We start from the raw sequence: 23894 nt of genomic DNA, 5'->3' as shown, positions 1-23894 counted from the left end.
AATTCATCTTGCTAGTTTATTTTCATTGCTATTTTAGTTTAGTGACCTTCTACATCAACCCAATTTGTGACACTCCTAAAGACATCACTAGTTTCAATATAAATCTCCTTTCAACTCCCGTCCCTTGGGATCCGATCTTTACTTGCCTCTTTACTAATTGTAGAGTTGTTTGTGAAGCTATAAATTGTGTTTTGATTCGACCGTGACCCAACGACCACATCTTAATTTGTGAACACGAAACGGACTCGCATCACCCACTAAGTCCACCGAAAAGACTCCATATGAAATGTGGACGGGAAAAGTTCCCAATATATCCTATATGAGGATTTGGGGATGTGATGCTTACGTCAAGGCAAAAACCGACAACAAGCTTGCCTCAAGATCCGAAAAATGCACCTTTGTAGGTTACCCCTCGAACTCTCGAGGATACTACTTCTACAAACCTCAAGAAAACAAAGTGTTTGTGTCTTGCGAGGCTGTCTTCTTAGAAATTCAATTTATTTCTAAGAGACAGAGTGGGAGAAATTTTGAACTTGATGAAGTTCAAGAGTCATAAACCGAAATAGAGACGCAAGAAGATATTCCTTCGTTGTCTAACACGGTTGTCTCTTCTCCACTTAGAAGAACGAGTTGAGTTATTCGCCATCCCGATCGATATGTGGGACTTATCGAAGAACATGGAACACTCTATGTGTTGCTTATAGAAAGTGACGAGCCCGCCACCTACAAGGCCGCAATCTCTAGTCCAAATTCCTTCTTATGGCTTGAAGCCATGAAGTCCGAAATGGATTCTATGCTTGAAAACCAAGTTTGGGACTTGGTAGATTTGCCTAAAGGGGCAAGACCTCTTCAATGCAAATGGATATTCAAAGTCAAAAATGGCATAGAAGGACATGATGATGTCTACAAATCTAGGCTAGTGGCAAAAGGATTTACCCAAGTCCAAGGTCTCCATTATGATGAGACCTTCGCGCCCGTAGCCATGCTAAGATCCATACGGATTTTGTTAGCGATCGCCGCATTTCATGACTATGAAATATGGCAAATGGATGTCAAAACCGCTTTTCTAAATGGGCATTTAGAAGAGGAGGTGTACATGATACAACCCGAAGGTTTTGTTGATTCTAAAAATCCTAACAAAGTATGCAAGCTTAAGAGATCCATTTATGGTCTTAAGCAAGCATCTAGAAGTTGGAATCATCGATTCAATCATGTTATAAAGGAGAACTGTTTCACTCGAAGTGTTGAGGAACCATGTTTATACATGAAATTTAGTGGGAGCAATGTTGTGTTCCTAATCTTGTATGTCGATGACATACTACTCATTGGAAATGATATTCCAATGTTGTCTTCTGTTAAGAAGTGGTTAGGTAACCACTTCCAAATGAAGGATTTAGGAGAAGCGCAACGCATACTAGGTATCCGGATCCATAGAGATAGATACAAGAGGATATTGGCGCTAAGTCAAGAGTCTTATGTCGATAAGATTCTTAGACGGTTCAGCATGGACAAATCTAAAAGGGGTTTGGTACCTATGGTAACTGGGACTATATTGAGCAAGACTCAATCTCCCTCCGAACCCCATGATGTTGAACGCATGAAGACGATCCCTTATGCTTCCGCTGTTGGATCAATCATGTACGCCATGATATGAACACGTTCTGATGTCTCGTATGCCTTGAGCATAACGAGTAGATATCAAGGAAATCCAGGTGAGAGTCACTGGATTGCCGTCAAGAACATCCTTAAGTACTTTAGAAGGACTAAGGATTCTATCTTAGTGTTTGGAGGAGACACCGAACTCCGTGTTAATGGATACACGGATTCAAGTTTTCAAACAGATAGAGATGACATGAAATCACAAGCTGGTTTCGTTTTCATGCTCAATGGTGGTGGCGTTAGCTGGAGAAGCTTCAAGGAAGTGTGGACCCGGATTCAACAACGGAGGTCGAGTACATTGCAAAGCATCGGAAAGCGCCAAGGAAGTTGTGTGGATCAGGCAATTCACGGAAGGTCTAAGAGTAGTACCTACCGCCAATGATCCCATCACTCTCTATTGTGATAATAGTGGGACGATCTTCCAAGCTAAGGAGCCAAACTCTAGTAATAGATCTAGACATGTACTTAGAAAATATCATGTAATAAGAGATTTCATTGAAAGAAAGAAAATTGCGATTTGTAAGGTTGGGACGGATGACAACATAGCTGATCCGCTCACCAAGCCTTTATCGCAGGCCAAGCATGATGGACATGTTGCGTCCATGGGACTTAAACGTGTACCGAGTTTTTGTTAGATTTTGAAATGAAATAAAAGTGTTGTTTTTGTTCATGTTCACAATCACATTTGTCTTTTATCTTTAATTTATACATTGTTACATCCAAACTGGTTGTAGTGACAATTGAACCCCGTTAAAGTGAACACGGATTAACATAGTATTTGCCCATAGTCACTTGTATGAGGTGACGTCTCGAAGTGACTAGAGTGTGATGCGATTGATGGCAAGTTCAAGTGCCATAGAGTCATATGCGATGACTAGTCGATCACATAGACAGACTGTTAGGAACATTTTGTCGGGCGTTATGACCGCTTATAGAGTTCTGGCAAATTTATATAGCTTGGTCGTGGCAAGAGCTAATATAGTATTCTAATGAGTCGATTCTTTTGACTAAAGACTATTCGCCTAAGATGGCACAGTTTCATATTAACTTTGATTTGTTACTACGACCTTCGTAAATGGGGTCAAATGGGCATATTTTGGGTTATGATGGCTGTGGCTAGTCGAAGGGAATGAGTGCGATAGGAATTGTCCACCCCTGGTCAGGGTTATAACAATATCTCAGGGCCACTCGAGGAATAATGAACTGGAAATGCGTGGCCACGCTCGGAATGTATCCATGGTGGATAAATCCGGTCAATAAGTTATTCTCCAGATCGAGGAAACCACTCTCAATATGATCACTTGCAAGTACGACCTGAAAGACACCTTGCATTGAGTGGGAGATAGTAATAGGACAAGAGAATTGGTGACGCACACTTGTCGAGGACAAGTGGGAGATTGTTGGAATATGTGTCCTCCGACAATAATGCGATCACAACTGTTGATCATGATGATCACATGTTTAAGTCTCATTTTAAAGAATACAATTGGGAAGTATTTTTACTGTCAACTGGTCCACACATATCGGTAATGATTGGCTGACTAGAGTTTGACATTACTGTCGTGCGACGGTGGTGATCAGTTGATCCCCTAGGTCATACCTAAAGGATAATACTCTTAATTGATCATTTAATTAATCGTATAACGTTACGAGTTAATTAAATTACTTGAAAATTGACGGACGATTTTGGAAGTAAATTTACGTATCTCATTATAATCTGATTAAATAAGCTACGGTCTAAGTGATCGAATTGTTTTATTACTTGGATGAAATTATTGTTTAAGGAAACAATTGAAATTGAATGAATAATTTATTATAAATACAAGATGTTGTAATTTATAATTGGTAAATTGTTTTGGTACAAGTAATTATGAATTACCAAGTCGATTTTGTATATGATGTATTTTTATTAATACGTTGATTTTTAATATGTTAAAAATACATAACAATTTTACATGACATGTGACATGTGACAAATTGACAAATTGACAAAGATAAAATGAAATCCATTTTATCCTCAAATGGACCGAAATAATGGGTGTGATTAACAATTCATATAATGTTAATTAAGTTAGTGGAAGATATGATTATTTTCTATAACTAGGCATGCAAACCTAGTGCCTCTTGTGAAGAGCACCAAGCTCATGCATTGGCCTTCCTCCACCCTCCTACCCGGTTTCCCCTTGTAAAGAGCAAAGGGTCTTTTGCTTAAAAATCCATCATGCACTACATGCAAAATATGTGTGATTCGTTTTTTTTATTCATTCTAACATTACAAAATATTTTTAGAGAGATAAAAATATTCACTTCCTTTTTCTTCCTCCTCTTGACCGAAAACTAGAGAGGACCAAAAATATTTTGGGTCATTTTATTTAAATTAATATCATTCTAGTATTGATAATATTAATTTTATTAAGGGTATATCTTGGGTATTATTCCTTGGGAGGGATACTATACTTGTATCCTTTTCTTCATCCATTTAAGGAGAGCTCAAGAACAAGAGAGTAGGTGAACTCTCTTGTGCCCTATTGATCCGAAAATCACAATGTAAGATGAAGATTTCTTCTTTAATTATATTATTGTTTGCATGCATAAGATCACCATTTAATTTTATGATTAAATTAACATAAAACATATATGAATATGTTGAGTATATAGATCTACTTTTCCTTCACGATGTTGATGATGTCCTCATAGTCGAGGTGCTTGATATAGTCTTCTCCGAAGAGGAGACTCACGGCTTTCCCGTCTAGACAAGGGATTGATTCAAATTTGGTTGACGCAGCTTTGGTGTTGTCAGGAATGAAGTAGCAGTCTTGAAAGACTTCTACACCCGGGTGCTTGACCTTTGCTACGGGGTCGTAGATTGGCTCAGGAAAGCCGTTGTAGAGCTCGGACTCTCCCTCGGGGATGAAGTAGCCATTGAGAGTCAAGTGGTAGGGGCGGAGGATGACTCCTTGCTTATTGCGTTTCCTTACTAGGAGACCCTTTTCCTGGATGTCTTCATCGGTCAGTTCATAGGCCAGCCCGAAGGGGATGTTGGGGACCTTGGCCTGTTTCATGAGAGGCAAGGTTGTCCTTAGCGGGTTGAGAGGTAGGCCCGGGAAATAATCCTGGGGCATCAAGATGCGGTTGACCGTGAGGTTCGAGAATGGGTCGCAATCAAAGGGTGCTGATTCATCAGATAGATAGGGCATTCACAGCATGGAATCCCCATATTTCATTGTCGTCCTCCTCAATGACTTGAGAGGCTATTCCCTTTTTCATGATAGCCTTGATCGGGGATACAGGATATGTGATTGTTTTTCCGTTGAAGGGGACCCTGATTTTTTGATGAAGGGTAGAAGTGACAGCCTTGGCCGCGTGAATCCAGGGGCGTCCCAGAAGCATATTGAAGGAGGTGTCGATATCGACCACCTGAAAACTGGCTTGTCTTTCCAGGGGTCCTGTTGCAATGGTCAAGGTGATGAGCCCTGCGACCTTTCGAGGAGTGCCGTCATAGGCGCGTACTCCTTGACTAGTTGGGACCAGGTTAGCTTCCTTGATACCCAGCTTATAGGCCATCTTGAGGGGAATAACGTCGACCTCAGATCCGTCATCCACTAGGACCATAGGTACGTTCCTTTTTAGGCACTGCACAGTGATGTACAGGGCCAAGTTATGGTTGGCTCCGAACGGAGGGATATCTTCATCGGAGAAGATGACCGGGTTGCTCAGGTCAGGGACATCTCTGGTCATGTGTGCTACTACTTCTTCAGGATAAGAGGTAGAGGGAAATGTCAACTTCCCCAAGGCTTGTAGCAAAGCTTGCCAATGTTTGAAGGATGTAGAAATTAGTTGCCAAATGGATATTTCGACCTTGGCCATTTGTAATTGCTTAAGGATCGAGTTCTCAGGAACCCTGAAATTCATCTTTTTCTCTCATTTGGCTCGTGTCATGGCTATATATGCTTCCTATCTACTATCTTCATCTCCTACAATGATTGTAAGAACCCTTTTCTTTCCCTATCTCTTATATATATTTTGCATTGTATTATATCTCACATGATTCATGTAGTTAGTTGCATATAGACTTGAGTTCATGCATAGTCACTAATGACCAAACCTATTCCTTTCTACACTAGAAATAGTGCTTAAATCGGTTTGGGGAGGTTTGATCATAGGTGACCATAGTTTACTAGAAATCATGCATCATATAATATAGTTTAGATTGCATTCATTTGTTATATATGTCATATAGAATTGCATTTAGTTAGAGCATGCATTCATTCATATCATTGCATTTATTTCCATAAATTCAAAAATCCAAAAAACATGTACTTTCTTTTTCATTCCTACTCCTACATGTACATTGAGGACAATGTCCAAAATAAAGTGGGGGATGGGAATTTATATTCCAAAAATACAAAAAAATTAAAAATTTTGAAAAATACAAAAACATGTCTTTTTATTTCATAAAATCAAAAACCATAAAAAATTGAAAAATTAAAAAATCAAAAACATGTTCATTCCTTTATAGTGTAGAATTGTATATTTTGTATATATTTGTTTATTTGTTTGTCTATCCTTTTTCACATTGATCGACTACGCCACATCCGAGACATGAGGATCATGAAGACCGCATGGTATGATCTTTCCAATCTCCTTTTTCCTCTTTATGCGGTATAAACAATGTGATTATAGGATTGCATTTAGATTATTTGGCATACTAGTTGGTAGAAGCATATGCATTAGGTTGTATAAATGTTAGTTGCATCATGGCATATAGTTGCATTTAGGAAATATTTTGTGAAAACATCTATTTGGGAAGCTTGACAAGTGTATATAAGGCCCTTGTAGATACTTTTTCTTCTTAAGACTTTTCTCATTAGAATACTTCTAAAACACCCTAGGATGTGTCATGCTAGTTTCCTTTGACCCATGAATTAAGGCCTAGTCAAGAGTACCTTGTGGTGTGATAACTCCTTGGCTACCGTTTATTCCAAGGTGAACCTTGAAACCATGCAACCATCATCCATGTTCTACCACATTTTGTCATCAAAAAGGGAATGGGCACAAAAATTGTTCAAATTTGAGTTCAAGCATTGAAATGAAAGTCAAAAAGTTTGCAATTGCATCAAAAGAAAAGAGGAGTAACAAAAATGAAAACTCCTATGCTTCAAATATAAGCACCCTCACTACAAATGGGGTCACTTTGAAAATGTTCAAAAGAAAATGCAAGAAAAAGTTGAAATTGTCAAGTGTTGAAATGCCAAACATCAAAAGAAATGGCAAAGAAATGTCCTCAAAATGTCAAATGCCACAAGAAATTGGGGGGAAACTCAAACACAAATGATCCCTTTATCCATCGAATCCACTTTTGTGCATGGTAGAGAGGGGACGACCCTTCTTCTTGCCTAGGCAAGAAAGGGAATTTCGCGATCCTCCAGTGTTTCTAACACCATAGGGAGTCTACCCTTGACGAAAGCATTTAACGATTGAGGACAAAGGTACCCTAGCTTAACACAACTTGGAGGTGATTTATTAGTATCCTTCTAGGCTTAGTAGTTTGAAGAAATCATATCTATGATGGAGTGTGTACCCTTATATTGCTTCCCTTTTAGATAATTTCCGCCACTTAGATGAGGAAAGTGGCTATTCATTTTTGTAGATGCATCCATTACTTGCTTTTGTGTGCTTAATGCTTGGATGTATCGCCATTTTGGCAAGCCCCACCTTGCCTTGCAAGAAGGCATCTTACCTCATAGATGTCTTGTTGTGAGTTGAAGGGGCGGAGTGAGACCCGCTAATTGTCTCACATCGGTTATATTATTAGGATGGTTTAAATAAAGGTCTAGTTCTAGTCACCTCTTTACTCGGGACGAGTAAAGGTTCGGTTTGGGGATGTTTGATGTGACTCTTATTTGCGTACATTTAGTCCCCTAATTGAACCTATTTTGTATACTATTATAACATTTCATGGCCATTTTATCCGTCAAATGCTTTCTATTTTTCTTTCCTAGTGCATTTTATATGTCTTATAGGAAAGGAGATAATGAGGCGGAATTCCCGTCTCTCGTACACATTTGGAAGCTTGTTGACGATCTTGAATGGACTAAGTATGAAGAGGAGGCAAGAATGATGACCAAGGAAGTAGGAATAAAGAGTATATAGAAGCATCATAGGCTTAAAAGCAAGAAAAAGGGAAATAGCAGCTCAACCCGCGCGGGTCAAGCTCAACTAGAGCGGGATACTCCTCAACCCGCTCGGGTTGAGACTCAGGTTACTCGTATTTCGCGAGGGACGAGCGGATTGTTGGACAGAAGGCTTTTCCTTGCTACGTGATCCGCGCATATCCCTCGGGAGTTGCAATTCCGTGCTCAAACACTTAGAATTGTTATTTACTAATCTACCCTTGCTTAACCTAATGATGTACCACTATAAATACTCCATTTGTAATAATCAAAGGAGCAAGTTCCCTTAGATTAGATCAAATTTTATTAGATTAGATTAAGTTCTCTTAGATTAGATTAAGCCTTCATTAGGAGTAGATCAGAATAGATTACTCTTTAATCTTTCCACAAATCACACATTAATCTTTCCTTAATTTTTGTTCAAAGTCCATTATTGGGTAATTGAAGATTATTGGGTTATTATTGGAGAATTGACAACTCTTCATCAATTAATCAAATTTTTTTCTATTATTCTTACTTTATTTTTTGGAATCATCTTCATAGGTATAATTCTCTTTACCCTTGTTTAATTATTGTTAATCACTTTCATTTATTCATCATGTTTTGCTTTGTTAATATGATTGACAACCTTATTAGCATGTTGAACTTGATAATGAGTGAGTAGTCATTTAGCTAGGATTAATGGGCAATTAGAGGAAACAAACATGGGAAATGATTCATGCTTAATCTAATATGTTTTCATAATTAAATTGATTGCTTGTTGTGATTTCAACTTATGCACATGTTATGTTTGATGAAATGCGAGCCTATGAATCCTTGCATTTTTTACCCATTACTTATCTTTTCAATGACGCTTGTAAGACATAAACCAACTCGAGCCTCATTAGACCATGCATAATGTTGAATAAGAGGAGACTAAGTCGACTTGTAGGTGTTGTACAATCTAGATGATTCGGCTCCGGGTCCTAAATCTTCCTAGGGATTGTAAGATATACACTAACTCGATCCCATCACAACAATAAATGCTTGCATATAATTGAGAATATGTTTGTTTGATCAACTCCCATGAATCCCCTACGAACCCATGATATCCTAGCACTTTTAATCATTTGTTTACATCCTTCCTTTTATTGCTTGTTTTACTTTATTGCTTGCATTAGTTTAGACTCACCAACTACAAACCCAAATCAATTGTGACACTAGCATAAATTGAGATAGATAAACTTAGAACCCAACACCGTCCCATGGATCGACCTCGACTTAACCACTAACTAGTTGTTTGTTGTGAAATATAAATGTGTTTGATGGAGTGAACAACGACTCGCTTCTACCATCAGGAAGTCAAAGTATACCCCCCAGGTCAATCAAAGATTACGACCTTGAGGCCGAAGTGACGTCGAGGCGGCTCGAAAGAATTCAGGCCAAGGACCTGCCGTCGGGAAGGGCGACGCCAAGGCGACTCAGGGATACGAGTCAAGGACCTGCCGTCGCGAACAGTTTAGAGTCTGTCGACTATCCGTGTAGGTCGTTTAAAATCCGTTAGACTACGTACAAAGGCTCGCCAGCCATAAGAAAGAGTCCTACCTGAGGCATCTTCGGGATATATACTTAAATCGGTCTTTGTTTGCACGCAAAGGCTCGCCGGCTGCATTGCGGATATGATGAGGCTCGCTAGCCGTGTTGCAGGTACGTTTTGAGGTTTACCAGCCATGTTGCTGATATGACGGGGCTCGCCGGCCGCGTTGAAGGCGCGTTTTGAGGCTCGCCAGCCATGTTGAAGGCGCGTTTTGAGGCTCGCCGGCCATAGGAAGGCGCGTTTTCAGGCTCGCCAGCCATGTTGGAGGCACGTTTTGAGGCTTGCCAGCCATAGGAAGGCGCGTTTTGAGGCTCGCGAGCCATGTTGAAGACGCGTTTTGAGGCTCGCCAGCCATGTTGAGGTCGAATGATCGACTTTGGTAAATAGTCGCGTTGGACGGGCTTATTTCAAGAGGTTGTTGAGTTAGCGGGCTCCGTGGGGAGATCTCTGGTATCCTGCAGGGGATTTTTGGTGTTTATATTGGATGGTTGCGGTGTCGAAAAGGGATGGGCTTTTTGTAGTTTAAGCCTGGCTCATGTAGACGGCGGTCTCTGTTATCGTCATTCGTAATTTCGAATTTTGGAGAGAGGTAACGGTTTTTACTGCCGTTGTTCGGAGTTTGTAGAAATAGTGAATGTGAATTCCGCCATTCGATGTTTGTTTGGGAGATAACGGTTTTTAATTTCGTCATCTCGTGATTTGAAATTTGTGAGAAACATTGAATTTAGATTTCACTATTTTGTCTTTTGTTTGAAAAGGTGACGGATTTTAATGTCGTCGTTTGAAATTTTGTGGAAATAGCGAATTTCAATTTCACTATTTTGTATTCAATTTAAAAATGACGGTTTTTAATTCCATCGTTTGAAATTTGTGAAAATAGCAAATTTGAAGTTCACCATTTTGTATTTGTTTGAAGAATGACGGTTTATAATTCCGTCGTTTGAAGTTTGTGAAAATAGCGAATTTGAAGTTCACTATTTTGTATTCTATTTGAAAATGACGGTTTTTAATTCCATCGTTTGAATTTGTGAAAATAGTGAGTTTGTGTGGAAATTGGGTCAAAGCCCAAAATTTCGCTGAACAAGCAGGGAACACCTCAAAGAGGCGCAAGCCATCATGCGATGTAAGGAGCCTCCCCTTTTTTCTGTAAAAAGACGCGAGGAAGGCTTACTCCTCATATGCTTCGTCTTCCTCACTAAAACTCACAAAACCCAACAAAATCACCATTTTCGACCTCGTTCTTTGCATGTTTTCATGCCTCAAACATCATGTCATCTCAAGGTATGTAAATCCCCTTGAATCCATTTGAATTTGTTCGTCTGTTTGTTGATTGAATTAGGGCGAAACCCTAACCCCCTCGAAATCGAATTGGGCGTTTTTATTTGTCCCATTTTCGAGTGAAATTGATGATTGCATTAGGTTAGAAACCTGTTTAGGAGTATAAGGGTGCTTTTAGTTTGCATTTTGGTTCCCATTCCCGCTCCCTAGGAGCAAAAAACGTGAGTAGACGGCAGATCGTCGTATTTCACAATGTCGTGTTTGTTTGCGTGAGTTGTGTGCCCCACTAGGTTGCATTGTAGTCGGAGAAGACCGTCTTTGCCATGTTGGACCTTCGCCGGGTGTCGTGGGCAAAATTTTGAATTTTGCCCTTGTCAGACGGTCTTATGCTGACGAAATAAGCGTCTGTTCGGGCTCAAACTGAGCCGTTTTACTTTGAAATGGACCTTAACGGTGGTTTAGGTCACTTTGAGAGTGATTAAATCACGTTGTTTTGTTGTGATCGTAATTTGAATTTTTGACCTGTTTGTGCCCGAATTGGCATAAGGTTGCCTTTTTCGAGCTGTGAAAAATGTCTAGTTGTGTTGAGAATTTTTGTTGCATATTTTGATGGACCTTGTGTGGGTCCGAGGTGTTTGGTGGTTTTTGTAATTTGTCGTTGGTTTGACTCGTCTATTGCTTGAAAAGAAGGGCGAATCGTTTTTTTGTGTATTTTTCGTGGAGTGTTTTGCTAGATGGGTTTGAGCGGGTTTGCCCTTGTTTTTGTTTTGTATTTGCAGGTGGTTTTTTTGGATTTTGTCCATTTTGCGCCGTCGTAATGCCGAAATTTCGGCTGACGTTGTTTTTGTTTTGTCCTGATTTCAGGTGAGTGTTCTGAGGCTTCTGGGCTCACTAGGTTCGTGGCTGAGCCCATAGAGGAGGAGGAGGATGATCCAGGGGGGAGAGACGGTTGTTGTCTTGTCCCTGTCGAGTTGTGTTTTTGCCTGGTGGCCTTTGTTCAGCCTTTGATCACGTGTTGATCATGGGCTGTTGTCTGCACAAATTTGAACGTCTGATGGTTGGGGGTTAACACCAGTGCGTCGTTCTACGTTGCCGTTTTCAATCGTCGCTGAATTCTGACGATTGGTGGTTACGTCAGGGTGATGCACTGTGTCACAATTCCTGATTGTCATGTCGTCCGAAGTCTGCCATGCATTTTTTTCCTTTTTTTGTTATGGAGTAGGAAAGAGGAATTACCGTCATGGTAACCACCTCTGCTTCCGCTGTTACTCCTTTCTTTTCCACGTTGTTCCCTTTTTTTCTGGTTAGAAAGATAGGGAATGCTTAGTTAGGTAGGTGGCGGATAGCCCCGAGTTCATTGTTTTAGGCCAGTGTTTGTATGATAAATACTTTTACTGGATCCTGTTCGTATGGTCAGTCGTTTGCATCAAACACGCGTTGATGTATTTTGCGTGAGGCGGTTTGCATATGTGTTTTGATTTGTAGATTGTTTGTGTTTGGCTATTTTTGTGTTGTGTTTCGGAGAAGCACGGTCAGCGGCTGATTCCCCATTCGCTTCGGCATTTGTTCCTGCATTGTTAGTGTAGAATACAGGCAACAGGTAGCACGTACGCATACACGTGAACACGCAAAAGCATTTGTTGAAAACAAAAATAACCCCGATGACTCGAAGTTAAAATTGAAGTTGTTTGTTAAAAGAATTTTGAAAATACCATGACAAGTCGTCACGTTTGGATTTTTCAAATAAAATTGTTTTGAAATTTTGAGAAATTAATTCGTGTTTGAATTAAATTGAATCGAATTTTGCCGAAAATTGATTTGTGACTCGAAAAAATTAAAACTCAAACCGTCATGGTGAATTTCAAAAGAGATTTTGCGAGTATGTTAAATTTGATTTTTTTGCGAGATCAAAACTCGGATTTGCAAAAGTTTGAATTTTGAGGAAAAAATTGACGTCGTGTTATCAATTTTTTATTTTTGTGGAAAATGCGAAAAAAAATTCGGAATTTTCGACTGACATGGAAACGATCCGTCGCAGATAGGGGCGACTAGCCCTTCTCCCTTAAAAAAGGAGAAAAACCCGTATGTTTAAAGCTGCGTCGTGAAAACCATGGCGGATTTCGTAAAACGCGAAAATAAGGAAATGTGAGTGTGAGAAAACACAAAAACTTCCGGACAAGCCTGAAGAGGCGCGAGCCTTAAAGCGAGAAAATCTATGTGTCATGAAAAAACACAATTTGATAGGGACAAATCAAGGTGCGGATCCTGAGAATCAACCTAAAGAGGCGCAAGCCCCTAGGCGATGCAAGGGAGCTTCCCCTTTTTTCAGAAAAAAGGCGCCGATTATTTTGTATAAATAGGGACGTTTGTGCTTCATTGTTTCATCATCCGAAACATGAAAAACATCTCTACGAAAACCTTTCTTCTACTTCCACAAAATAATTCATGGATACTTTCGAAAATAGGTTGCGAAATTGGTGTCGGGATTTGTCGCCTCCCGAGAAGTATCAACTCATTGTAATGGGAGTTGGTCAAGTGTTGGTGCTTCATCAAGTTAAGGTGAAATCCTCGTTCCTTGAAGCATGCTCTCGGTTTTGGGATTATAAACATCATGTTTTCATTTTCCCGAAAGGTGAAATTTGCCCTCTTGTCGAAGATGTGGTTGCCATTGGAGGGTAGCCGGGTTGTACTCCGGTGCTTCCTCCGACTCTGTTGTGTTACAAGGAGAAGTTTCGATCCATGTTGGGCTTGAGGACGAGCCAAGTGAACTTTCTCCTTGCTCCCCATGGTGTTGACATGTTGGCTCTCATCGACATCTTCTCAAACCGGTTGGATGATAATGTCTCAGAAGTGGCTAGGAGAAGGGCTCTTGGCTTTTGCCTAGTGCGTGCGTACCTCCTTTTTTATGCCTTGAAGAAGGAGAAGTCAAGATGGTATGGCAGTATGGCCCTTGTGCATGTGGTTGAGCAAATGGAGCACGGGTGGGATCCATCATGGTTGGTGCTTGGCGAGATCATCCAAGCTTTGGACAAGAAGGGCTCTTGTGGAGAAGCTCCTTCGTTTGGATCTCCAAGGATCCTCCAAGTGTGGCTGATGGAGAGGTTAAGGTATGTAGAGCCTCCGGTTAATAATTATTCTTACTCCTTTCGTCACCTTACTATGAGAAATAAGTTGTATCCGGATAGTTTTGCATCCACTGAAGCCTATTGGACCTGGAAGTTGATGGAGGAGGGTGGTCCTCATATTCGTTGGGTGGTATTGTGGTGGCACTTGAGGTCCTTCACGGGGTTGCCCGCTTTGGCCGCTTGTTCTTGTTCCTTGATGGTGGTGGGTTTGAAGGTTGCTTCCTTCATTTATCCGGAAAGGGATATGAGGCAAATGGACCGTCAACAAAAGGTGCCCGCTCAAGATACTCTCGTCCAAGAGAGTGTTTTTCGAAACTCCGAGCTTGTGGAGATTTTCGAGAAGTGGTGGGTCACTCGACCGACTTGGGAGGTACCAAACCCCGTTGCAATGACATGGGTGACTCCCGCTTATGTCAAGTGGTCAAGAGCTCAAACCTTGGAAGAAAGGTCAAAGTTCCGCAAGGACGAGGTTGTCGACTTGAAGTATAGGGAAATTGGCAAGGCCAACCGTGCCTTCTTTAACGAATTTGCCAATGACGTTAGACCGGATATGGTGAGGCCACCGAAGAGGAGGAGCTTGGGTCCCAAAGAGATGGTGGGCCGTGTATGGGCTCGGCTATGACCAAGTATTAGGTCGTGCAAAAGACCGGATGTCGTCGCCGTTGTAGATCTATTGAGGGTTTGTTCCGAAGAGGAAGTCCATGCTAGGCGAACTAACAAGAAGAGGAAGGGGAAGATGTACCCCGAGGGAAAAGGCAAGGGTAGAATGAAAGAGTGAAGACCTCCATTACCTGTTTTACTATTATGTTGTATTAGTGTTTGTGTGTTTTTATTATGTTGTACTAGCTATGTAGTGTGTATTTTTGTGCTAGTTTTACTATGTAAGATGTCTTGGTCGACACTCTAGCTTGACAAGTTGTGGACTTGCTTAGCTTTATTTGTCGTCAAGTTTGTAATCCTTATCATTATTAATTAAATAAGAGGATTGCTTATGTTAAAAACAAGTTGTGAACGCTTGTTGTTTCTTCCGTCCATCTTGTAAAGGTAATTCGATTTGAATTATCCTAAACATTGCACCTGTGAAGGGGGATTTTTGTGGAAAGGGAGAAAGGCTTCTTTTTTGTTTTTGTTTTTTTGTGGAAAAGGGTGTGCTTCCACCTTTTTTTTTTGAAGTTGGTATGGGTGATTGTGTTTTTTTTTTTGTGGGGATGGTTGTATCCTTCTTGTGTAAGAAAGGACTGCCTACGTATCCACCTGAAGAGGTGAAATCAAACCATGCTCGTAGTTCGAATGTTTTTGTTAATTTGTTGGGATGTTGTGGTTGTATCCTTCTTGTGTAAGAAAGGACTGCCTACGTATCCACCTAAAGAGGTGAAATCAAACCATGCTCGTAGTTCAAATGTTTTGTTAATTTTGTTTGGGTGCAAATGGATGTTGCCTTTGACAAATTAAAGGTTGTTTGAAACATGGCAAGGTGCCGTAATTTTGACTCGATAAAACATACAATTTCAAATCAGAACGCTATGAGGAATTGACTTGAAAGAAAGATCGTGGTCACTAGTTATCAAACTAGGGAAAGGTTTGTGGTTACCAGGGTTCAAGGGTAGTATTTCTTGAGTTGGTCTAGGTTGGTCGGGTTTGTGAAATCCTCCCCCATCTAGGTCACTCAATCTCACTGGTGCCCCGAAAGTATCTTCTTAACCAGGTATGGCCCGGCCCAATTGAGTTTGAATTTCCTCTTCGGATCGACGGGTAATGGTGCTCGAACCGACTTGAGGACCAAGTCGCTTTCTTTTATGTTTCTGGGTTTGACTTTTTTTGTTGAATGCCCGTTGTATACGTCGTTGCTATAGCTGGACGTTGTGTAAGGCATTGAGTCGTCGTTCATCTAGGAGTGTGAGTTATTCAAACCTTTGACGGGTCCATTCCGCCTCAGGAACTTGGCTTTCTAGTAGAATGCGTAGAGATGGGATTTCCAACTCTACTGGTTGTATTGCCTCCATACCGTATGCTAGATAGAAGGGTGTTGCTCCTGTTGGAGTTCGAATGGAGGTTCGGTATCCCCAAAGTGCGATTGTGAGTTTGTTCGGCCAATCGCGGTAATTGTCTTGCATCCTTTTTATGATGGTGACGAGAGTTTTGTTTGCTGCCTCTACCGCTCCGTTGGTTTGGGGATGATAGGGGGACGATCGATGCCGTTTGATTTTGTACTTGTCCAGCAAGGTCTGTGTTTCCGCCCAGAAGTGGGAGCCTTGGTCGCTGATGATTTCATGGGGTACTCCATATCTGCAGATGATGTTATCTTGGATGAACTTGGCCACTTATTTGGCGGTCAAAACTTCATAGGACTGTGCTTCCACCCATTTGGTGAAGTATTCGATTGCGACGAGGATAAAGCAATGCCCTTTGGTGCCTATCGGATTGACTTTTCCGATGATGTCGATGCCCCATGTCGAGAAATGCCAGGGTGATGTCATGGTGTATAAAAGGGATGGTGCTATGTGTTGTATGTTGCCGAGGATTTTGCAATTGTGGCAATGTTTGACGTAGTTTCTGCAATCGGCTTCCATGGTGGTCCAGTAGTAGCCTAACCGCATAATTTTTCGGGTTAGCATCATTGTGCTCATGTAAGGGCCACATTCTCTGTCGTGGACCTCTTCCATGACTTTATTGGCTTTGTGGTGATCAATACAAAGGAGAAGAATCCATTGGGGTGTTCTTTTGTATAGTTGTTCTTGGTTTATCACGAATTATGATGCAAGTAAATGGATGGCTCTTTGTCCTCTTATATCAGAGTTGGGAGGGAATTCGTTTTTGGTTTTGTAGTTGAGAATGGCTTGGTACCAAGGTTCGACATGGCCTTCTTCATCGTCGTTGATGACACAGATGTGAGCTGGCTCGCTCCTTCTCTCGACACATAGGGGCATCGATGTCATGTTGTCAGGTATGTTGACGAGCGCGGCAAGTTTTTCTAGGGCATCAGCAAATTGGTTTTCCTCTCGTGGCAACTGGAAGTAGTCAACCTGGTCGAAGAATTCGGCCTCCAGATCCGATCCATATTTACAGGATCTGAAATTCCCATATCCATATCCGGATCCGCAGGATCTGGATTGGATCAGGATATATCCATATCCTTTTGATAATAAAAGAAAAGTCCCTCTTAAAATATGAATATTTTTTTTTGTATTTTACTACGACGTAACATACTATTTTCCTTTATTAGATACTAATAATAAAGCTAAAGTTCATGGTTCTGGAGCTTTGAGCGTGATGGTGAGTACTCCGATAAGACGGCTTATGCGAGCCTGGTTGGGGATGATAGTGATGCGGGGGGTCCGTCAAATTGGGAAAAGGAGAGGTGGTTGTGGAACCGGCTGTGGAAGGTTCAGGTTTGGCCTCGTGTTAAGCTATTTTTCTGGCAGATGTGTAGCGGAGAATTGGCAACCTTGGACAACATAGCAGCTCGAACTAGAGGTGAGTCTTCTTCTTGCTATTTTTGTCAGTCTAACTCTGAGTCGTCTTTACATTTGTTTCGAGACTGCAGCGTGGCAAAATGGGTGTGGAATGCTATCGGTTTGGAGTGGGATGGCGAGGGTACCGAAATGGGGGTGGATGGAGACGTGCGTGGCTGGGTGGAGGATAGGTGGAGGGTCATTTCAGCGGAGGATTACGGGGGGTTTATGATCGGGTGTTGGGCTATATGGGAACACATGAATAAGGTGGTGTTCGAGGGGGTGCGGGTGGAGCCAGATAGAGTGGTGCAGCGAGTTAAGGACATTATCCAGGAAGGGGACGGGAGTGTAGGGACTAATGGGGGTCGACGGCGAGGGCGTGTGGAGGGTGCAGGTGACAGGGAGCATGAAGGCTGGAAACCAGCATCGGAAGGGGTTGTTAAAATAAATGTAGATGCGGGTGTGAAAGAGGGGGAAGGGGTAGGCACAGGGGTAGTGTGTCGAGATGACCGCGGGATGGTGAGGTGGGGACTAACGATAGTGCGGGATATGGAGTGGGAGCCACGGTTTGCAGAGGCTATAGCGGTGCTGGACGGATTGCAAGAAGCTCAAACATGCAGGCATCGACGGGTGGTTTTGGAAAGCGATTGCCTTCAAGTGATTGACGCGCTGTTGGAGAAACGCAAAGGGCGGAGTTCGTTTTTGCTTTTAGTAGATGACATTTTATCTTTATGTAGTTCCTTTGATTCGGTAGTTTGGTCTCATACGAGTCGTATTAATAACTCTGTAGCTCATGCTTTAGCTCATGTTTTACCTAGGGTAGTTGGCAAAACTGTTTGGCCGTCTTTGTTACCTTCTGTTGCGAATTCTGCAGCGGAGTATGATTTATCGGTAATGAATTAATACCCTACGGGGTGTTTTTCTCAAAAAAAATAATAATAATAATAATAAAGCTAAAGTTCTAAAAACATAAAAATAAAGTCTTATGAAATTACAATAACACTAAAAAAGTACTCCCTCCAATCCAATCCAAACTACCCACTTGTTTTTGGGTGGTCTTCGAGGCGACACTTTGACTGCGTTTTTCTTCCTTGGTATATAATTTTTTTTTGCAAAAAATATAATTTATGAAAGATATTTTCATAATACAACTAAATATGTAAATTTTATCGTTCAAAGTTTTATATTTTTCTGTGGATTAACGGTCAAACTTTTCAAAGTTTGATCTCCAAAAAGCAAGTGGGTAGTTTGGATTGGATTGGAGGGAGTATGTTTTTTTAACCAAAAAATGTTAATCAGAAAAAATCATGGTTTGATTTATGAAAAAAATTAAAAGAACAAAGCATATAATTTTACTATTTGTTTAGCTGAACTTATTTTTTAAGAAAATGAAATAAAAATGGATCTAAAGGTAGGATCTGGATCTCGACCATACGATCCATATCCATATCCTTATCCACTGGATCTTAAATATCGCGATCCATATCCGCTCCGTAGGATCTGGATCTCAGGATCTGGGCAGGATCTGGATTCTGTTGTCATCTCTAGTCAAACATGTTAAAACGCTTGAATATGCTAAAAATTGGCAAATATGTCGTTTACCAAACAGTGCCTATAGCTTTAATTGAGTTTATCTTATTTGTTTCTCAAGATCATAAAACTTGCTACAATCACTGATAGAGTATTGAAAACAATATCGATTATCGGTCCGTTTTTCTTAAGACCATTGCTTTTGGTCTGAAATAAGACGGGTAACATGTCATCGTTTTACAAGAAAATGTTGTTATTTTTTGATAACATGTTACCATTATTGTTCACATCATTTTCAGGGTAAAAAATGACACCTCTAGGCATAACATTTTATGAATTAATTGGTTACATTTTCTTAAAAAATGGCAACATTTTATCCGTCTGACAAATAAGACCAAAAGTATCCGTCTGAAACAAGAATTTGTGATCGATTATTAAGGTCCCTCCAAAAGGATCTTGTATTATATGATTCCACAATCAATTGCCATGAAGCAAACGCTACAAAGTAGAATCATTTTTGCACTATTTTTATTTTTAGTAAGTCAAAATGAATATTAAACTTCCAACTATACCTTTTTTAGTGAATCAATTTAAAATTCAAAAACTGTATAAAAGAAGAAAATTAATGAAAATTACCAAAATGCCATCTATGGTACTTAAACTCGGTACCACATATAGCGCTAATCTCATTTTCAAAAAAAATTATCTCGCTAGGCTTTGTTTGGTAAAATTAACTGAAAAGGTATCTGAAAACTGAAAAGGTAGATAAACTCTAAAAATGTAACTGATAAGGTAGCTGAAAATTAGGATCTGATAAGATAACTGATTATATAAAAATGTGTTTGGCAAACTAGCCGAAAAGGTAGCTGATTTGGGTAAAATGACGTAAAAAGATATGATAATTATTTAGTATATTAGATTTAAGGAGTAAAAAATGGAAGATAACTCATTTCAGGTACCTGATTTCTTAAATGCTACATGAGATATCATTTCATTTCCGGTAACTTATTTGGTCAAATAAGCTACTTACCAAACATTTGCAAGAAATTCATATAACTAAAATTTTGGTCAACTTAGATACACGAAGTATCTTGCCAAGCACAACCTAATTTTCCCGACCTCGAAATTTAACGCCACCCCACATCATCAAGTTTTAACGCAGGAAATTCCAAGGCAAAAAGTGGTACTTCATTAACAGCTGCGCTACTCAGCTTATTTATATACTTACTTACTTAGATGTTACAGCTTCTTCACTAAGAGTTGCATAACCAAAAAAAAAGGGTTTTTTTGATAACTACTACCTTTATACTATACGGTTTTAAGAACTACTACCAAAATAATTTTCGTTTAAAAACTACTACCTGTAAGTTTGATTTTTTTTAAAAACACTACCAAATTCATCCAAACCCAATAAAACACAATTTTAACCATATATTTTTGAATTTACATCTTAAGGTGTAAACTTTATCCCTTTAGCATTACCAATACTATCGTTTGCCAATCATTTTGGGGTTAAAATCACTTTAAATTAGTTTCATCTAATTCACCTATCTAACGTAATTAAGGTAAAAAAGTTGCTTAAACTTCATCAAATTAACTAGTTTAAGGGATAAAATTAACAACTTAGGATGAAAATTCAAATATAAATGTCTGAGATTGTGTTTTATTGAGTTTGGATGAGATTTGGTAGTGTTTTTAAAAAAAATCAAACTTATTGGTAGTAGTTTTTAAGCGAAAATTATTTTGGTAGTAGTTCTTAAAACATGGTAATACAAAGGTAATAGTTATCAAAAAAACCCAAAAAAAAAAAATGTCGAAACCCCAAAAACATCAACTTCATATTCAGAGTCTTATCTCTGAGACGACGGCATTAGCTTCATATTTTCAGTCTTTCCTCTCAGACAACGGCAACGCCACGCTGGCGCCACTGACGTGGACCTCTGAAGAAGAAGAATTCATCTTGATTCTCAAAGACACTATCCACCTCATCAGCTGAGGTGGCAAATGCCAACTCCTTGGCCTCCCTCTCAATGTTCCTCAGTATGTTCTTCTGTCCTGCTAGAGGGAATTTCTGGTTGTTTTCTGCATTGATCTCAAAGCAGATTACTTCAAGGTTAGTGGCGAATCTAGAATTTACGGAATGGGGGTGTTCAATAAAATTTACAGCATAAAAAAATCAAAATATAATTACTCAAATAATTCATAATACAATTTTCGCTAAGAGCGTGGGGGCAATGAAATGCGGCGAGTTCTCTCGCGCTGAAAACTATCTAGTACATCATCATTTTCAACAAGACGAAAAGTATCTTTCTCTATAAATGTGACTAAACAATCATTCAATAATTGATCTCCCATACAATTTCGTAATTTGTTCTTCACATATGTCATGGCAGAAAAAAGCTCTTTCCACATTTGCGGTTGCCATGGGAAGTATCAATACTAACCTTATAAGAAGATATACCAATTCATACGGGAAGTATCAATACTAACCTTATACGGGAAGTATCAATACTAACCTTCCACATTCGAGGTTCTTGTTTCATTTTGGGGTGGAACTTGAGATTGAATGGGAGGCTCTTGACAAATCGTCTCTTCTTGAATATGAGGCATTTGATTATAAACCTCAACTTCGGGTTCACTTAGATGTGGTGAGGAAGAAGATGACGTTTTTTGTGATTTGTATCCACTAAAAAAATCTGATATAAGTCCACTTTTCAATGTAGTCTTTTTCATCTAACAATTTAAAATTTGAGAGTTAGTCAGTAAGTACAAAAAGGAAGATAATTCGAATACTTTATAGAATTAAAAGGGCATTGATAGATTAGTATAACCAATGACAATCTGCCAGAAACAAATACTCCCTCCCAGTCACTATAATGTTCCCTCTTTTCCGAAACGGATTATTCAACTAATGTTCCCCTTTCTATTTTTAGAAACTTTTACTCTTATTTTATTCATTCCTCTCTTCTATCACCAAACCCCATACAACTCTTTTACTCCTATTTTATTACTTTCCTTTATGTTTTGACCCCACAATTCCTTATTTAACTACTAATAATTCATCCCTCCCTGCTATCACCAACCCCACACAACTCTTTTACTCTCATTTTAATATTTTTTCTTAAGTATTGTGCACATATCAAATGGGAACAATATAGTGACTAGGAAGGAGTACTATTTTAATGTACTCCCTCCAATTTCATTTATTGTTCCCCTTTCTTTTTGGCATAAGAAATAAGATAATCAATTTGGAACACACAATACACATGACCCCACACCAAATTGATTTTGGACCCTACAAAGTTGTCCAAAAAAAGAAAGAGGGAACAATAAGGAAAATGGATAGAAAGGGAAAGAGGAACAATAAATGAAATTGGAGGGAGTAATAATCATTGTTCACTGTAAATGCCGTCTTCAAATTTGTAATTGCTTAGAAATCCCACTAAGGCACCAATCCACAAAGGCCAAAGCTGACCTTCAATCCTTCATTATTCATATAATCAATCGTGCAATCGGCTAATTGTCTAATTGAGTAATTGGGCAATTCCTTAGTTGCATATAGGATTAGAGATTATATGAATACCAATAATTTCTTAATTATTCCTATACCAAAATACCTAATTCAGATTTATTTGTCTAATTGCTTACAACCAGTCAATCACAAGTCACAACCACAACCACAAATCCACAAACCCATTTCTAAAACTCTAATTTTCTATCAATGAATCAATCTAAGACGGAAAATTCCCAAATAAATCATTACTATAAACTATAAAGCATACCTTTCGGAGTTTTGGAGACGGAAAATTCAAGATGGTGATGAACTGAGGACTGAAGAATGACGAGTTGACGATGTCGACTGCTACCATGGTACTCCGATTGAGGAGGTTTTCATTTTTTTATTATTTTTTAAGCCTTGGAAATTGAAATATTCTGGAAAGTTGATATTTTTGTGTAGATGGGAAGTGGGTTGAATTTAGACGCTTGGTTACTCCGTCTGTCCGTTGTGTATTTGCTATATTTTTATTTTATTTTTTAACTATTTCAATTTTTTTTTAAAAAAAAAAAAATAATGGGGGTGAGGGGTTACCCCCATCACCCCCTATAAATCCGCCTATCATTTTCTTAAAAAATGGCAATATTTTATCCGTCACACAAATAAGACCAAAAGTGTCCGTCTGAAACAAGAATTTGTGATCGATTATTAAGGTACCTCCAAAAGGATCTTGTATTATATGATTCCACAATCAATTGCCATGAAGCAAATGCTACAAAGTATAATCATTTTTGCACTATTTCTCTTTTTAATAAGTCAAAATGAATATTAAACTTCCAACTATACCCTTTATAGTGAATCAATTTAAAATTCAAAAACTATGTAAAAGAAGAAAATTAATGAAAATTACCAAAATGCCATCTATGGTATTTAAACTCGGTACCACATATAACGCTAATCTCATTTTCAAAAAAAATTATCTCGCTAGGCTTTGTTTGGTAAAATTAACTGAAAAGGTATTTGAAAACTGAAAAGGTAGATAAACTCTAAAAATGTACTCCCTCCGTCCCGGTCATTTATTGTCCTTTGGTTTTGGCACAAAGACCAAGGAAAGAGGAGAGGGTCAATAGCTAAATGACATGTGGAACAAATTGAGTGTGAATGATCAATTTACTCATCAAGTTCATTCTTAAAATAGAAAGGACAACAAATGACTGAGACACGCCAAAATGGAAAAAGATAACAAATGACCGGGACGGAGGGAGTAACTGATAAGGTAGCTGAAAATTAGGATCTGATAAGATAACTGATTATATAAAAATGTGTTTAGCAAACTAGCTGAAAAAGTAGCTGATTTGGGTAAAATGACGTAAAAAGATACGATAATTATTTAGTATATTAGATTTAAGGATTAAAAAATGGAAGATAACTCATTTCAGGTACCTTATTTCTTAAATGCTACATGAGGTATCATTTCATTTCCGGTAGTTTATTTGGTCAAATAAGCTACTTACCAAACATTTGCAAGAAATTCAGGTAACTAAAATTTTGGTCAAATAAGATACACGAAGTATCTTGCCAAGCACAACCTAATTTTCCCGACCT

General features: G+C 39.2%; 2 protein-coding genes across 2 annotated transcripts; one reads left to right on the top strand and one right to left on the bottom strand.

Moving 5' to 3' along the window:
- Positions 1-17233: 17233 nt before the first annotated feature.
- LOC141653226 (uncharacterized) lies at positions 17234-18166 on the top strand. Its single transcript, XM_074460919.1, has one exon. It carries the CDS (start codon positions 17234-17236, stop codon positions 18164-18166), a length of 933 nt encoding a protein of 310 aa, XP_074317020.1.
- Positions 18167-19959: 1793 nt separating this feature from the next.
- On the bottom strand, positions 19960-22805 carry LOC141608496 (uncharacterized). Its single transcript, XM_074427843.1, has 3 exons — positions 22576-22805; positions 21310-21526; positions 19960-20875 (listed from the first exon to the last, which is right to left on the bottom strand). The coding sequence occupies exons 1-3, from the start codon at positions 22660-22662 to the stop codon at positions 20691-20693; spliced, it is 489 nt and encodes a 162-aa protein (XP_074283944.1). The 5' UTR covers positions 22663-22805; the 3' UTR covers positions 19960-20690.
- Positions 22806-23894: the final 1089 nt, after the last annotated feature.

This window comes from Silene latifolia, chromosome 1 (genome assembly GCF_048544455.1).
Source record: "Silene latifolia isolate original U9 population chromosome 1, ASM4854445v1, whole genome shotgun sequence".
Lineage (NCBI taxonomy): Eukaryota > Viridiplantae > Streptophyta > Magnoliopsida > Caryophyllales > Caryophyllaceae > Silene > Silene latifolia.
This window is presented reverse-complemented; position numbering and strand designations above follow the sequence as displayed.